The 17367-nt window shown below is 40.8% G+C and overlaps 1 protein-coding gene across 1 annotated transcript; it reads right to left on the bottom strand.

The window, feature by feature from the left end:
- Positions 1-5899: 5899 nt before the first annotated feature.
- LOC308415290 (cancer/testis antigen 55-like) lies at positions 5900-16766 on the bottom strand (the record flags this gene model as incomplete). The annotated part of the gene is made up of 5 exons (XM_080910277.1): positions 5900-6094; positions 6595-6707; positions 7374-7518; positions 15630-15814; positions 16685-16766. The coding sequence occupies 5 exons, from the start codon at positions 16764-16766 to the stop codon at positions 5900-5902; spliced, it is 720 nt and encodes a 239-aa protein (XP_080766403.1).
- Between the last annotated feature and the right edge of the window lie 601 nt (positions 16767-17367).

Raw genomic sequence — 17367 nt, 5'->3', positions numbered from 1 at the left:
TTGCATCCCAAAGCTCACACACATGTGCATGTAAAGTGTTGATAACTTTGACCATGACTACACCCCAGCACACAACTACATTTAATAGGGTTTAAGTCTACTGAGACTAGCATCAGTCCCAGCTTCCAACTAGAAACTCAGAAACAGTATAGGTCAAAAATGTGTTTTTGGTGACTTAATGCAAGTACCAATCCTGTTCTGTTAAGCAGAAGATGAGCATGGACAATGGAAGCTTAGATGCTTTAGATGTGTGACCCTCCCCAGGACTCCATGATTGGACAACAGCAGCAAAAGATGGTCAGACAACAATTGGAATGCAGACTTGAGTTCAGAGGACTAAGAAGGAAGCCAGACCTCACTGGGAGGCAGCTTGGTTTTGTTTTCAGTGTCTTGGTTACTAGAAAACAAACTTATGGGGCCATTTTGATGAACTGAGAGCTATTCATCCCTATAAAACCCTTTAGCTTTTGGAGCTTTTCCATACATATCCAGAGCTGATTGTGGGATAAAAGCCAAAGTTAATGGCCTAGCATTTTCTGGGTCCAGTGGGTCAAAAGGGTGTAAATTTGGAAAGTTTCCTGTAACTACTTGAGAAGTGCTCAAGGGAACTTACGGGCCCTGAAGAACCTTATTGGTCTTAGACAGATTTGTGTGTTTCCAAGCTGCACTATGAATTCCAGTTATAATGTATCACTGAAAAGTGTCCAGAGCCTGGGAACCAACATATATACTGGGGTCTCAATCAGGGTGCTTAGATGGGAAAGTTGCCTCCAAGGCAAGAAGCTTTTCAGCATCTATACTGATTGATGAGGGCAAAACCTGCTTTGCTTGCCTTTGCTTCAGTGTGAGCCCTTTTTTCTGATGTAAATAGTCAAAAGGAGCTTCTGGGAACCATCCCAGGTGGAACAACGAGGACAGAGGACATGACCGGAAAAGGGTTGACACTCAGGACTTATCAGAAAAAGGGGCCCAACAGTTACACAGATTGCAAGTAGAAAAAGGAACATAGGTCGGGAAAGGGCAATACACTCTATGTCATTACCCCCTGTCCCAGGAAATAGTAGGTCCTGCAAATGTGGAAAAACAGAGGCTTGAACATGAGTCAGGTCCAGATAATGATGGACTCTTAAGCAGGAAGCCAAGGATAGTGAAGGAAATGAAAGAAGTTGGGAAACTGTGTATCTCCAGGAGGGATAGTGATGATGCCTGGGGGAGGATTGGAAACGAGGGTTATAGATTCAGAAGAGGAAGTGAAAGAATTTAGGATGAGGATAAGAGTGGGATGAGATGGGACAGGGGGTCCTAATGTTGGGGGAAGGAGGATGAATATGGAAGAGATTTGAGAAGACGGGGATGACAGAAGAATGTGGATTATAGGAAGGAAGAAGGGAAACCAGCAGAGGGTCCTTGGCCTCTGAAGGGGGCAGGGCAGGCTGGTGATGGAGATTTTTGGAATCCAAAACATCAGGATAATCTTTAGAAACAAACCTTAAACCAAGAGGGTGAGTTTTAAACAGGTGTCAACCATTGATCAAGATAAGGGAATTTATCAGGGTGGCTTGGGTCTCTAGGAACTTGAACCAAACATTCTTAGCAATAGCCAAGGTGCAGGGAACTTGTAATAGCCGTCCCACTTCAGAAGAGGGTCAACCAATCTCATGGTAAATGCACACCCTTCCTTTTTAGAATGCATCCTGTATTCTTCCCCAACCCCTCAGGATAAATTCTTTAGCATACATTGAAGGGGCTGATGAGACAGGCTGACTCTGTGACAGGCTTCAAATTGACAGTTTAGGAGATTAGGCCTAAAAATCCCAGGCTTCAGTGAGAAATGCCCAGCCATCAGAAACTGCCCCCACAACCTGGCCTGAAGCAAGGATAGTGAGTCAGCAGTTTCCAGCCAGCCCCCACTCCCCAGTAATGGAATGTCATTAGAAGTATAGTAAGACAAAGTCCACCTATCCCAGGATTCCCCTAATGTACTTTAAATCAGCCCTGCAAACTCACTTCAGGGTCTCTCTATCTGGTAATGAGAGACCCCAGCATGCTGAACTTGTACAGAATAAAACACTCATTGTGTTTATGTACTATTTGAGTCTGGGTATCATTCTTTGGTGGATCACGGACTGTTATAGGGTAAGAGTTTAGAGTTGGTGGTCACCATGTTAGGAGAAAACTGTGACTTAAGTAAAAGATTTCCTTCAGTCTCTGCTCTACTCTTTGTCCCTGTATTTCCTCCCATGAATATTTTGTTCCTCTTTCTATGAAAAACTGGAGCATCCACATTTTGGTCTTCCTTCCTCTGGAGCTTCATGTGGTCTGTGGATTGTATCTTAGGTATTCTGAGCTTTTGGGCTAATATGCACTTATCAGTGAGTGGAAACCATGTGTGTTCTTTTGTGATTGGGTTACCTCACTCAGGGTGATATTTTCTAGTTCCACCCATTTGCCTACGAATTTTATGAAGTCGTTGTTTTTAATAGCTGAGTAGTACTCCATTGTGTAAATGTACCACATTTTCTGTATCCATTCCTCTGATGAAAGACATCAGGGTTCTTTCCAGCTTCTTGCTATTATAAATAAGGCTGCTATAAACATGGTGGAGCATGTGTCCTTGCTTTATGTTGGAGCATCTTTGGGGTATATGACCAACACTGGAATAGCTGGGTTTTCATGTAGTACTATGTTCAGTTTTCTGAGGAACCGCCAGACTGATTTCCAGAGTGGTTGTACCAGTTTACAACCCCACCAAAAGGGGAGGAGTGTTCCTCTTTCTCCACATCCTCGCCAGTATCTGCTGTCATCTGAGTCTTTTATTTTTGCCATCCTGACTGGAGTGAGGTGGAATTCCAGGGTTGTTTAGATTTCCATTTCCCTGATGACATGCAGAGACTGTCTCACCTGGGGATCCATCCCATATGCAGCTACCAAACCCAGACACTATTGCTGATACCAAGAAGTCCTTGCTGACAGGAGCATGATATGGATGTCTCCTGAGAGACTCTGCCAGAGCCTTACTGATACAGAGCAAGATGCTTTCTGCTAATCATAAGACTGAGCACAGGGACCTAAATGGATGAGTTAGAGAAAGGAGTGAAGGAGCTGAAGGGGTTTACAACTTAATAGGAAGAACAACAAAATCAACCAATCACATGACCCCCAGAGTTCCCAGAGACTAAATCACCAACCAAACCAACCAAAGAGTTCATACACATGGCGGGGACCTATGGCTCCAGCTGCACGTGTAGCAGGGGATGGCCTTGTCTAGCTTCAATAGGAGGAGAAGCCCTTGGTCTTTTGAAGGCTTGTTTCCCAAGTGTAGGGGAATTCCAGGATGTTGGGGTGGGTGGGGGAGCACCCTCATAGAATCAGGGGAGGGTGAGGGGAGAGGGGGAAACAGGGAAAGGGGATAACATTTGAAACATAGATACATAAATTATCCAATAAAAGAAAGTTTTAAAATAAAAATTTTTAAAAGTAGGTTAATATAAACAAACCCAGTAGCACCAACAATGAAGAAATGGCCCCATGTAAGACCTGCCTCAGCTTCCTTGTTAGTGTGTGTGTGTGTGTGTGTGTGTGTGTGTGTGTGTGTATACACACTCACATGCATGTGTGTACCAAGAATTTTGGGTCCTGGCAAGGAAAGGTGCCTTTCTTTGTTGCAGACAAAAAGCAAAAACAAACTTTAAAGAATGGTGGTATCACCTAGTGGTAGAATCTGGAGAAATTGGTAGAATCTCAATCAAGGGAGTGCAGATTGCAGCCCAGCTCCTCTTTCCAAGCTTCCAACAGAAAAGGGTCTGTCTAGGGAGACAAAACAGAAACACCAGCATTAAAATCAAGAAATGTAATGAACTCTTTAGGCCAAACTTGCTCTGCTTGCTTTCAATCACTCTCACACACAGTTAGCCAGCAAGTCTTTTGAGCAAAAGCAGTTATGCCATGAGAAGCACAACCAGAAGACAATGTCCCTACTAATTGGTGTCCCTACTAAGTGCAATAGGACTAGGAAAAAGCTTCTCAGAAACTTTTTTTCCCAATTGGAAGGATCCCAAAATGGGCCTGATAATCTTTAACAAGAACCCAGAACCAGAACTGAATTCTCTATACAGACTTGCCTGCTAGGAATTTTAGAAGGACTCAGTATGTCTTGTTTTCTCGGAAAACAGCAGCTATTTCAGACCTCTTAGGACTCATGAAACATCTGCAGGGAGCACTATCTCTGCAACCTCTTCCTGGCTGGAAAGGGAAGGCATAGAGTGAGACTCAGGCATTTGGACCTTGAGGAATCTTTCTGGGGATTTCAAATGAAAAAACAAAACAAAACAAAACAGTTTTTTTGACAACCATGATGATTAAACCAAGCAATAGTATATAATTCCTTTTATTAATGGCCAAAAGTGGTCCCATGCTTCCAAAATGTCTCTTAATGCCCAACCTCATAGATACCTTGTTTTTAAAAGAAAAATAAAATCCTCAATAGTTCAGTGCTTTAGGAAGCACATCAGCAATGAATTTGAGGCAGCCTAGTAACATTTGTTTTCTTGCAAACTTCAACTGTATCTTCCAGACACTACATGGCAATTATTTTTAATTTATATTTCCTCTTGGTTATTTTAGTTTTATTTTGAAACTTGAAAAAAACATTGAATAATTTGGTTAATGTGTCTGGGCCAAGGTCAAGAATTACAGAGAATCCCTAAAATTTTGCTAAGGCAGATGTGGCTGCTGGGGATCAAGGGGCTGGGAAGTATCTAGGTAAACACAAATTAAAGTTGGGATGATTTTTAAAGATGCTTTCGATAAAGCCTGATGACCTGAATTCAGTTGCTGGGACACATACAATGTGGGAAAGCAGATTTTCACAGGTTTTCCTTGGACCTGTACATGAGTACTGTGACATGTGGTGTATATGTGTGCATGCATGAACATGTGGACACAAACAGATGAATTTAAATATAATAGATTTTAAAGAATCTGTAGAAAGAATCAGTAAGCCGAGGTTCAAATTCAACAGGTCCTATCCTACTATCTCATATTATTATTAGGCAGAGCAGGAACAATTGGCTGGTGGACAGAGTGGAGTCGAGTTAAGAAGTCTACTGTTTCCTATTTGCTGGAAATATTATCAAATTATAGACAGTACACGAGGGATGAGGACAAAATGACTTCCCAGTGATATTTAAGCTCTCATACCATTGATCAAGGATGTATTTATATTTCATCAAGGAGAAATAAGAAATTTCAGGGAGTACATATGTAAGACACTCTAATACCCTTAAATATAGAAAAACTAATGAAACAACATGCTGTGATGCTTCCACCAGATTCATATCTGCAAAAAAGCTACTCCTAACAGTTCAAAGAACATATTCTAACACATACTAACATTTAAGTGAGCAAATGAGTTACTAATGCACTGTTGAACAACTTAATCCCTACTGCTAAAATTATAAAACAGCTAAACTACTGTTTAATGAATGTTTTTACTAATGTCTGTAAAAATCTTCCCCAGATATTTACAAAGAAATAACATAACTGCTGGCTGATGGAAAAATACTCAACACTCCTTTATATGGAAGTGAAATGCTAAAATAGAAAAGAGGTTCCACTGGCAGAAAAGATAGACTCTAGCATATGGACAAATGTGGTTTTGACCTGGACACGAATTGTTGTACTATATTCAAGACACTATTGGACACATTTATGAATTGACAGTCATCGTCCGAAAATAAATGCATTTTGTCATCATCACTACAACTACAACCAAAAAAAAAAGAGTGCTAAAAAGAAAATATCTTGACTTCCAACACATTTACTTTGTTGATTCATACTACTTTATTTAACCAGAAATTAGAATCCAGTAGTAACATTAACAATGGTTCAAAAGGATTGATTAATACAGCACATCCACTGGAAACATAGACACCACTCTGCGAGAGAAGTGGGATTGTAGGCTGTCTACTACCGTAGCATTCACAATGTCGTACACCCTGGGTATATACCCAGGGAGAGTATGGAGAGAATCCAGGGTGAAAAAGATGCTGGAATCCAAAACACCATTTCTTCCATCAATGCTAGTAACGCAGACCTATGAGGAGAAACGATGACAATGAGTCCGGGAATCACAGAACCCACCACAGATGGCCCTCCACACCCCCAGACCCACAACCCTAAGCAGCTCCTTTACCCTATCAGGACCTCACGACGTACCTCCTTGACTTTTCATCTCATTCTCAGGCTGCCCTAACCAAGGTCTGACCCGCCTTGATCAGGAGGCTAAACAATTCAAACCCAGTGCACTCAAAATGTCACCACTATTTCCTTACAGACAAGACAATTGTCTAACTGTTGTCCACAGAACAGCCTCATGTCACGGACAACACACAAACTCCCTCTCTCCCTTTCCCTCTCCCTCTCCCACTCCCTCTCTCTACTCTCTGCATATATCCTTTTCAATCAGTGAACAATTGTGTCCACTCAGCAGGGGATATCCTGCCAAACATAACAAACAAACTCCTAGACAAGAAAGATCAGTAAGAAGGAGAGGCAGCTGTCTAACCACAACAAGACAACATGGAGGTCGATTACCTCATCCATATTCTGAGAGTTGAGGGGACTCACAGAGTGGAAACTGATGTTTGAAGTGCCCGGGTTCATGGAATACTCAACCAGCAGCAAGTCTCCTTTGAAAGGCTTGAATGCTAAAACAACAAAGGAAGTGAGAATTGTTGAGCATTAATAAAGTTAGGTTATATCACATTTCCTAGGTCCTGCCTCACAGCCATATGCTGACCAACATTTCCTGCATGTAAAGTGATTTTCCAATACTTAGACACCTTAACTCTCTTCCTATAGGAAGGAAAAGAGAAAGCCCCTTAAACACTGGCTCTTTTACAATGAGGCATTTGTCAGGCATTGAGAAAGTCATGTGCAATGCAAGTATTTTCAAGATTAATCAATAACACGTATGTAAGGCCATCACTGATTATAGTGTGCATGTGTCCCGGGCAGTGACACAGGGACTAGAATCTCAGCACTCAAAAGTGTAACAGATGGGTTTCCTAATCTCATGCACAATTTTCAGATACATGTGAGTTTCCAGTAACTTTGAGAAACTCTATGTGAAAAACCAAAGGTCAAAAACAACACAGCCAATGAAATCAACAGAGTCAGGAAAACCACATGGATCTTTGATGATGGTCTCCACAGGGGACAGAATCTCTAGGTAATATTTAAAAATATTGTCCTTTCCCCTGTATTGTGCCTTACTTTCAACTTCAAGGACACTCCCCACACTCTCCAGAGCTTATGACCCAAGCTCAATACTTAGATTTCTTGCTCTATGTTTTTAAAGCTATAATTCATACCTCCAGAAAACATGTGTAATGGGAAAAATGTGTCCTTGCTGACATAGACTTCTTCTTCAGTTACAGAGGTGACACATCTAATACAAAGTTGTCTGCCAAGTTGTGATGGCTCAGTACCACCAGGAATATCACTTAGAGCTTTCACCTATAAAGAGACAGTGACTGCAGGTGAAATAAAAATTACATGCAGGAGATTGCACCCTTACCATGGATTCCCCATCAAAGCAACAGCTTTCACTCCTGGGCACAGAAGGGGTGCTGGTATACCTGCATTGAAGTGAATGGAAAACTGGAGACATTTGTAAACAGTGACCGGGAAAACCAGGCCTAAGAACTTGTCAGAGCCAGGTAAGGGTGCAACTCCCTCCTTTTAACCACATAAAGAGGTGTGTATCTATTGTTTGATGGCAATGGACCCAATGACCTTTTCTCTGACACTTGATGGATTAGTCAAAGATTGACAGGGACAAGCAAAGAATGCCCTGTGTCTTCAGCTGAGCTCATTCCCTGTTACTGATAAGTCTACTTACCTGCTTTTTCCAGTCCTGCAGATCACCCTGTGACCCTCATTCAATCAGTCCACCTATCCCTGACCCTGGAGAAAGTCCTGCTCTTTGGCTCTGCATCTGGACAGAGATCTGTATCTTTGACGAAATCTCAGCAGACACTACAGAAGTCGTTTTTTATAACTAGTGTGTTTCAGTTTTTAATCTTTTCAATAAAGAGTATTTATACTTTTATCATCCTAATCTGCAAGCTCCTGAAAATCTGCTGCAGCTTCTCCAATAGTTTGAGTGCAGTAGGTAACTTACAATTTTTGTTCATTTCCATATTAATTATGATGTGTTATTTGAGAATTAGGGATGACGATTAAGACTGAAATAAAAGGACCCGTGGAACGTTGTCCAAATTACCAAAGACAGCAGGATTTTCTGGCAAATTGCCACCATTGTAATCACTGTTTTATGAATTTACCGTTATTTGATAGATTCTGACATTGGGGGAAGTGTTTCCTATGTTCCTGACAGAGTGCACCTATGACAGAATCGATATTTTAAAGTATATGGAAACCAAAAACCCAGGATTTAGAAATGTGAGAGAACACATACCTATTTCCTAGGAAATATATTTTGTGATTGTGGAAAGGTCTATGATGAATTGATTGTATGAGGAGAACAAGGAGTAAGATTATAACTAACATTAAGGTGTATAAAAATTAAATTAACCCACCCGGCGGCGTCTTCAGGGTGCAGAACAGAGCCCAGCCCATCTGCCACCCGGTCCGGCAGGCACTAAAGGTTTAAAAACTAGTGAGTAGGAGATTGAGGCAGCCAGGGAGCAGAGAGATCTCTGGGGAGTGCGCACAGAAAGCGCACCCCCCCCGCCCCGCCCGATCCAGGGACCAGGAACACAACTTTGGAACTTCTGTTCCCACCCAGCAACTCTGAGGCGCAGAACAAGGCTAGGCCCATCTGCCATCTGGACCAGTGGAGATCCAGGGACACAGACCAGATACAAGGGAGAGGCGAGAACATATCACTGACAACAAAATGGCAAGAGGAAAGCGAAAGAGTATATCCCAAGGAAACCAAGACAACCTGGCAACACCAGAACCCAGCTCTCCCATAACAGCAAACTTCGGAATGCCAAACACTCCAGAATAAGAAGCTGCAGACCTGAAATCATACCTCAAGATGCTGATAGAGATACTTAAACAACAACGGGAGGAAAAGCAAAAAGATTCAGAAGCTTTTAAAGAGGAAACAAGAAAAACACTCAAAGAACTCAAAGAACTAGAGGAAAACAGAACCAAAGAAATGAAGGAATGGAAGAGAGAAATTAAAACGGAAATTAACACAATAAAGAAAACACTAAAAGAGATAACCCTAGAGGCAGAACACCAAAAACAGAAATCAGGAGTCACAGAAGCAAGCATTTCCAATAGATTACAAGAGATCGAAGAGAGAATTTTGGGAGCAGAAGACAACATTGTAAACATAGACAAAACAGCCAGAGAAGATGCAAAAAACAAAAAGCTCCTAACCCAAAATGTTCAGGAAATCCAAGACACAATGAGAAGACCGAACCTAAGGATAATAGGAATAGAAGAGGGAGAAGAGTATCAACTAAGAGGCACAGTAAATATCTTCAACAAAATCATAGAAGAAAACTTCCCTACCCTCAAGAATGAGATGACCACGAGCATAAAAGAAGCCTTCAGAACTCCAAATAGATTGGACCAGAAAAGAAATACCGCCCAACACATAATAGCCAAACACCAAATGCCCAAAGCAAAGAAATACTAAAAGCAGTAAGGGAAAAAGGTCAAGTAACATATAAAGGCAGACCAATCAGAATCACACCCGATTTCTCAACAGAGACTATGAAAGCTAGAAGAGCCTGGACAGACATCATACACACCCTAAGAGAGCACAAGTGCCAGCCCAAGCTGCTATACCCAGCAAAACTATCAATCACCATAGATGGAGAGAAGAAGATATTTCAAGACAAATCAAAATTTACACAATATCTGACCACAAACCCAGCACGACAACAAATTTTAGGTGGAAAACCCAATACAATGTGGGAAAATACAGCCTAGTGAAAACAAGAAAACTAAACAAGAAAACCAAAAGAAGAAAAAGACACAGATACAACTCAACCCACAAAGGCAATAATAGCAGGAAACAGAAACAACTATTCCTTGATATCTATTAACATAAATGGACTCAACTCCCCAATAAAGAGACATAGGCTATCAGACTGGATACATAAACAAAATCCAGCCTTTTGCTACATACAGGAAACTCATCTCAGAGACAAAGACAGACACTATCTCAGAGTAAAATGCTGGGAAAAAACTTCCAAGCAAACAGCCCCAAGAACCAAGCTGGAGTGGCTATTCTAATATCGAATAAAGTAAATTTCCAAGCAAAAGTTATCAAAAAAGATAAGGAAGGACACTTTTTACTCATTACCGGGGAAATCTGTCAGGAGGAACTCCCAATTCTTAACATATATGCTCCAAATCAAAAAGCACCCACATTCATAATGGAAACCCTACTAAAGCTCAAAAAATACATTTCACCCCACACAGTAATAGTGGGAGACTTTAATACCCCACTCTCTCCAATGGACAGATCATGGAAACAGAAACTGAACAAGGACACGGTAAAACTAGCACAGACTTTGAACAAACTGGAATTAATAGATATCTACAGAACATATCATCCTAAAGTAAGAGAATACACCTTCTTCTCACCACCCCATGACACCTTCTCGAAAATTGACCACATAATTGGACACAGAACGAGCCTCAATCGATATAAGAACATTGAAATACTCCCATGCATCTGCTCAGATCACCATGGTCTACGGCTGGTCTTTAACAACAACAAAGACAACAAAAAGCCCACATACACATGGAAACTAAACAACGCTCTGTTAAACAATACCAGGGTAAAAGAAGAACTAAAGAAAGAAATTAAGGATTTTCTAGAATTCAATGAAAACTAAATCACAACATACCCAGTCCTATGGGATGCAATGAAAGCAGTACTGAGAGGAAAACTCATAGCCCTAAGTGCTTCCAAAAAGAAACTGGAGAGAGCTCACATCAGCAACCTGACAGCACAGCTAAAAGCCCTAGAACAAAAGGAAGCAGATATACCCAAAAAGAGTAGATGGCAAGAAATAATCAAAATTAGGGCAGAAATGGACCAAATAGAAACAAAAAGAACCATTGAAAAAAATCAACAAAACCAAGAGCTGGTTTTCTGAGAAAATCAACAAGATTGATAATCCCCTAGCCAGACTAACTAGAGGGCAAAGAGAGAGTATCCAAATTAACAAAATCAGAAAGGAAAGTAGAGACATAACAACTGAAACTGAGGAAATTCAAGAAATCATCAGATCCTACTACAAAAACCTATACTCCACAAAATTGGAAAATCTGGAGAAAATGGACGAATTCCTAGACAGATACAAGATCCTAAATTTAAACCAGGACCAAGTAAACCATCTAAATAATCCTATAACACCTAAAGAAATAGAAGAAGTCATCAAAAGCCTCCCAACTAAAAAAAGCCCAGGTCCAGACGGGTTCAATGCAGAATTTTATCAGACATTTATTGCGGATATAACAACAATACTCTCCAAGCTATTCCAAAAGCTAGAATCAGATGGAATACTACCTAACTGATTTTTTGAGGCTACAATAACCCTTGTACCTAAAGCACACAAAGACCGTAAAGGAAAGAGAACTTCAGACCAATCTCACTTATGAACATTGATGCAAAAATACTCAACAAAATCCTTGCAAACCGAATCCATGAACACATCAAAACGATCATTCATCATGACCAAGTAGGCTTCATCCCTGGGATGCAGGGATGGTTTAATATAAGGAAATCCATCAATGTAATCCTCCATATAAACAAACTCAAAGAACAAAATCACATGGTCATCTCACTAGATGCTGAGAAAGCATTTTACAAAATTCAACACCCCTTCATGTTAAAAGTCCTGGAAAGAACAGAAATCCAAAGTCCATACTTAAACATAATAAAATCAATATACAGCAAACCAACAGCCAACATCAAACTTAATAGTGAGAAACTTGAAGCAATCCTGCTAAAATCAGGGACCTAACAAGGCTGCCCATTCTCCTTCTACCTATTCAACATAGTACTGGAAATCCTGGCTGGAGCAATTAGACAGCAAAAGGAGATCAAAAGGATACAAATCAGAAAGGAAGAGATAAAAACATCACTCTTTGCCGATGACATGATAGTGTACTTAAGTGACCCCAAAAATTACACCAGAGAACTCCTACAGCTGATAAACAAGTTCAGCAAAGTGGCTGGATACAGAATTAACTCACACAAATCAGTAGCCTTCCTATACTCAAAGGACAAACATGTGGAGAAAGAAATTAGGGAAAAGGTACCCTTCACATTTGTCACAAAATTTATGAAATACTTTGGTGTGACTCTAACTAAGCAAGTGAAGGACCTGTATGACAAGAACTTCAAACCTCTAAAGAAGGAAATTGAGGATGATCTCAGAAAATGGAAAGATCTCCCATGCTCATGGATTGGAAAGATCAACATTTTAAAAATGGCCATCCTACCAAAAGCAATCTACAGATTCAATGAAATCCCCATCAAAATTCCAACCCAGTTCTTCATGGAATTGAAAAGATCAATGTGCAATTTCATATGGAATAACAAAAGACCTAGAATAGCAAAGTCCATCCCCAACAACAAGAAAACATCTGTGGGAAACACTATCCCTGACCTCAAGCAATATTACAAGGCAATTGTGCTGAAAACTGCATGATACTGCTACAAAAATAGGAATGTGGATCAATGGAATAGAATAGAAGATCCAGAAATGAGCCCTAATGTATATGGTCACCTGATTTTTGACAAAGGAGCCGTAAACATTCAATGGAAAAAGGACAGCGATTCAACAAATGGTGCTGGTCCAACTGGCACTCAGCATGCAAAAGAATGAAAAATAGACCCTTTCTTATCTCCTTGTACAAAGCTCAAGTGTAAGTGGATCAAAGATCTCCACATTAAACCAGATACACTTAAACTATTAGATGAAAAAGTAGGGAAAATCTTGGAACACATAGGCACAGGAGAAAATTTTATGAACAAATCACCACTGGCTCAAGCTCTAAGGTCAAAGATTAACAAGTGGACCTTAATGAGATTGCAAAGTTTCTGTAAGGCTAAGGACATTGTCAAGAAAACAAAACGGCAGCCAACAAAATGGGAAAAGATCTTTACCAACTCCACATCAGATAGAGGCCTAATATCCAAGGTATACAAAGAACTCAAAAAGCTAGACACCAGAGAATCAAATAACCCTATTAAAAATGGGGTACAGAGCTAAACAAAACGTTCTCAGTTGAGGAATATCGAATGGCTGAGAAACATCTAAGGAAGTGCTCGACATCCTTAGCCATCAGGGAAATGCAAATCAAAACAACCCTGAGATTCCACCTCACACCAGTCACATTGGCCAAGATCCAAAACTCAGATGACAACAGATGCTGGCGAGGATGCGGAGAAAGAGGAACACTTCTCCACTGTTGGTGGGGTTGCAAGCTAATACAACCACTCTGGAAATCAGTCTGGCGATACCTCAGAAAATTGGATATAGTACTACCTGAAGACCCAGATATTCAACTTCTGGGCATATACCCCAGAGACACTTTAGTACACAACAAAGATAAATGCACCACAATGTTCATAGCAGCTCTATTTATAATAGCCAGAAGTTGGAAAGAACCCAGATGTCCTTCAGATGGTGAATGGATACAAAAATTATGGTATATTTACACAATGGAGTACTACTCAGCTATGAGAAACAATGACTTAACGAAATTCTTAAGAACACGGATGCATATAGAGAATATCATCCTGAGTGAGATAACCCAGTCACAAAAGAACAGACATAATATGCAGTCACTGATAATCAGATACTAACCCCAGAAAGCACTGAACACTCCAGAAACAACTCACAGACTGTGTGAAGCTCAAGAAAAAAAAATAAAAAAGAAAGAAAGGAAAGAAACGAAAAAAATAATTATGCTCAATCCTTACACACCAAGAAAACGTTGACTAATTCCGGGTTACATCCTGTTTTACATGTACTTTATGCTCATTGTAACTAGTAAGACCTTAATGCACACTATCAAACCTTTGAAAAAAAAGCCAAACATTGACAAAAATGTATTCCTATACTTTTATGCAAAAATCCTTAAAATTTGTACATTTATCTTTGTTTTTTAAAATAAAGTTGTTCAAAAAATAAAATAAAATAAAATAAAATAAACATTAGAACTCTTCTTCTCTGTTTTCAATTGTACCATGATATAATAATAATAATAAAAATAATAGTAATAATAATAATAGTAATAGTAGTAGTAGTAGTAGTCATAATGGTAAGTGTCTGTTTACTGACAAAGAGATAATCTGTGATCTGCTACTGAGACTTTCATGTAGGACAATATAAAGAAGAATAATTTGACAATAGCCATCAATATGTAAAGAGTTGAACTGAAATGATGTTTACAGAATTCTGTAAGTCTTCCAAATTTTATAATAGTATTTAAAATTTTGAATTATGTTAAATACACTGTAGTTGGGGTTGGAGAGTTGGCTCAGTCTTTAAGAGCTCTTGGTGTTGTTGCAACGGACCTGGGGTAAAGCCACTGCCCATACGTGGAGGCTTACCACCTCTTCTGCCACCAGGTAAACATGTGGAATACAGATGTGCACACATGCAAGCAAAACACTCATACATAGAAATACTAAATCTGAAAATTAAAGTCAACAGGAAGTGCACTTTAACGGACATCAAAAAGTGTTTGAAATACACCGTCGCACTAAATCTGCAGGTTTTGATGTTAAAGAGAAAATAGTTGGTCATTATATGATGGAAGTTGCAGAATTATACAGAATCATCATTCACATGTTGGTGAAATATTAAGAGAAGACAAGATATTTAGTAAGCAAAGAGGCATCAGTGCATTTAAATACATTTAAATATTAAGACATCAATTCCCTTAATGTCAGAGAAGTGGGATATCAACTTTGACCATACATCAACATTACCTGAATATTTTTAAAAATGGGTTTTCACCATGTAATTCTGACTGGCACAGAACTCACTATGGAGACCAGGCAGGCCTTGAACTCATGGGCATTCTCCTGCTTCTGACTCCAGAGTGCTGGCATTAATGCCAGGCCTCCCCCCTGCTCACCCACTATAGTGCTTTAAATGAGGACTTCCCTAATCAGCTCAGCTGCTTGAAAACCTGGGCCCCAGCTGGAAGCACTGTAAGGGGAGGTTTAGGTGTGAGCTTGGTGGAAAAAAATGAAATTTTAGACAAACCAGGAATTCCCTCATAAGCTCAGATATGTGAAAACGTGGACCCAGTTGGAGGCAGTGTCAGGGGAAGTTTAGGAGTTGTGAGCTTGCCAAAAGTAATTAGCAACATTTCTATTTGCGTCTGTGCTTTGTGATTGTGTTTGAAGAGGGGAGCAGTCAGCTTCCAGTTTCTGTCACCATACCTGCTGCTCCCTATGTCTCCCTGCCATGTTGGCCTCTTTCTTTTCTAGAATGTGAGCCCAGGAGCCCAAAGAAAGGCTCTTCCTTCAGTTGCTCTGGTGAGGGCACTTTATTATGGAAATGGAAAGGTAAGCAATACAGTAAAACACTCTGGAGGACCAGCCATACCTTGATTGCTTTGAAGATATGAGTTCTTCTGTTTTCTCCCACAAGTGCCAGGACATTTGTCCCGATGGTCAGAGGCACATTGTCACTGACTACGTCCGTATTAAAGAATACGGATTCATTAATCCAGCCATAGTCGTTACACAGAGATGTCACAATTCCCCGAATAGACTGAAACTCGGAGTTATCTACAACACAGGTAAACAAAGGTCACACTGTTCCTGTCAAATGCAAGCACCCACTACATACAAGTTCTACGCCCACACGCGTGTAGACATGAGCCCATGGCATCTCTTCTCTGACCATAAGACAACAGCCATCCTAAGGCTGTGACTACTGAATGGTACCTCCACGGCATCTATTTCAGCGGTGGGCGACCTGTCCCAGTAACAATGCAAGGGCTGTGTTCATCTCCCTGCTCAGGAAGCCCCTTTAGACTATTGCTAGTGTGCACCTGACCCAACAGCAGCAGCAAATCCATAGCCATAGCTGTGAATTCTTCACCATCCCTTCTGACAATGGATGTGCCGACGTAAGGACATGTTGCCAAATTTTCTTCACTTCTTCATAAGAATAGTGGGTATGTAATGTTTGGGAATCTGGCTCCAGTGTCCTGCTGGGACAATGGGCCACCGTCCTTTATGGTGTCCTCTATACAAGCCCTGCCTCCTGTCTGCAGATACAAGTGTGCGTGGATACAAGGCTAATTTCACTCTCAAAAGTGGGATGCTTCCTTTTCTGGGGGATAGACAAAGGCATCTTTCAAGGACATGATGCGGAGGCAGAGACTGTACAGCCCACAGACTTGTGTCACGTGTTCTGTGAGTTGGTCCAAACACCCTCCTGCTTTGGCATACCAAAGGAGCTTGGGGAACAGTTCAGTTCATCACTGGCCTAATTCTTGGAAACTCAGGCACATCCTCACGCTCAATGTCCACCCAGGATGGCGGTAGGTCCCTCTAGGCTATTTGTGCCCTTGTATCCACCTTAAGGTGAGGTAAACCCTTTTTGAGGAAGCTCCTATAGTGTGTGTGTGGGGTGGGGGGTTCCCAGATTACCTAGAGGCTGTTCCTGTGATGTTTCTTCAGACGTGTTTCCTCCTTTAAATAATGCAGATATCCAATGTAGAAGATTCAGCATGGTGGTATCACTACCTGCCTGGGCAATGCCCAAGTCTTACAGATGACTCAGCTTTTTTTGTCTGATTCTCAGGATAAGGCCTGTACCCCAACCTCTGTGATATGATAGTGAATGGATAAAGGGGAGCTCTTAGAAGAGCTAGAGACAAGGTACCTCTCCAGCTACTGCCCAGCTTCCCTTATAGCTCCTTTACAAGGAAGAGTCCACCTCTTTACACTGGTAAGCCAATGAGAGTCAATGCTGTTACTACATCACTGCTTATGTCACTGGCTATAGCCAATGAGCAGCACTGGGCAAAGACATTTGGTCCCGCCCACCCATTATGACGCCACCAACAGGAAGGTCTCTGGAAATGCTGCTTGCAGTTGTGCCCTTTGGTACTCAGTTTGGTTTTAAGGGCATTGTATGTTTTCTACATTTTCATGAAAGGGTCGGGAGTTTGTCTTACGTGAAACCTCCGTTTCTGTTCTGTCCAGTAAAAATCATGCTTGGTGATAGACATTAGCACTATTCAGCCAAGGCACTTGTAGCTATTAGTTAGGGCCCATGTTCGGTTTTCCAGTACCTACAAGACAACTCACAACTGTCTAAAATGCCAGTT

The sequence above is a fragment of the Micromys minutus genome (genome assembly GCF_963924665.1).
Source record: "Micromys minutus genome assembly, chromosome: X".
Taxonomy (NCBI): domain Eukaryota; kingdom Metazoa; phylum Chordata; class Mammalia; order Rodentia; family Muridae; genus Micromys; species Micromys minutus.
The sequence above is the reverse complement of the archived record's forward strand: the minus strand, read 5'-3'. Positions and strand labels throughout refer to the sequence as shown.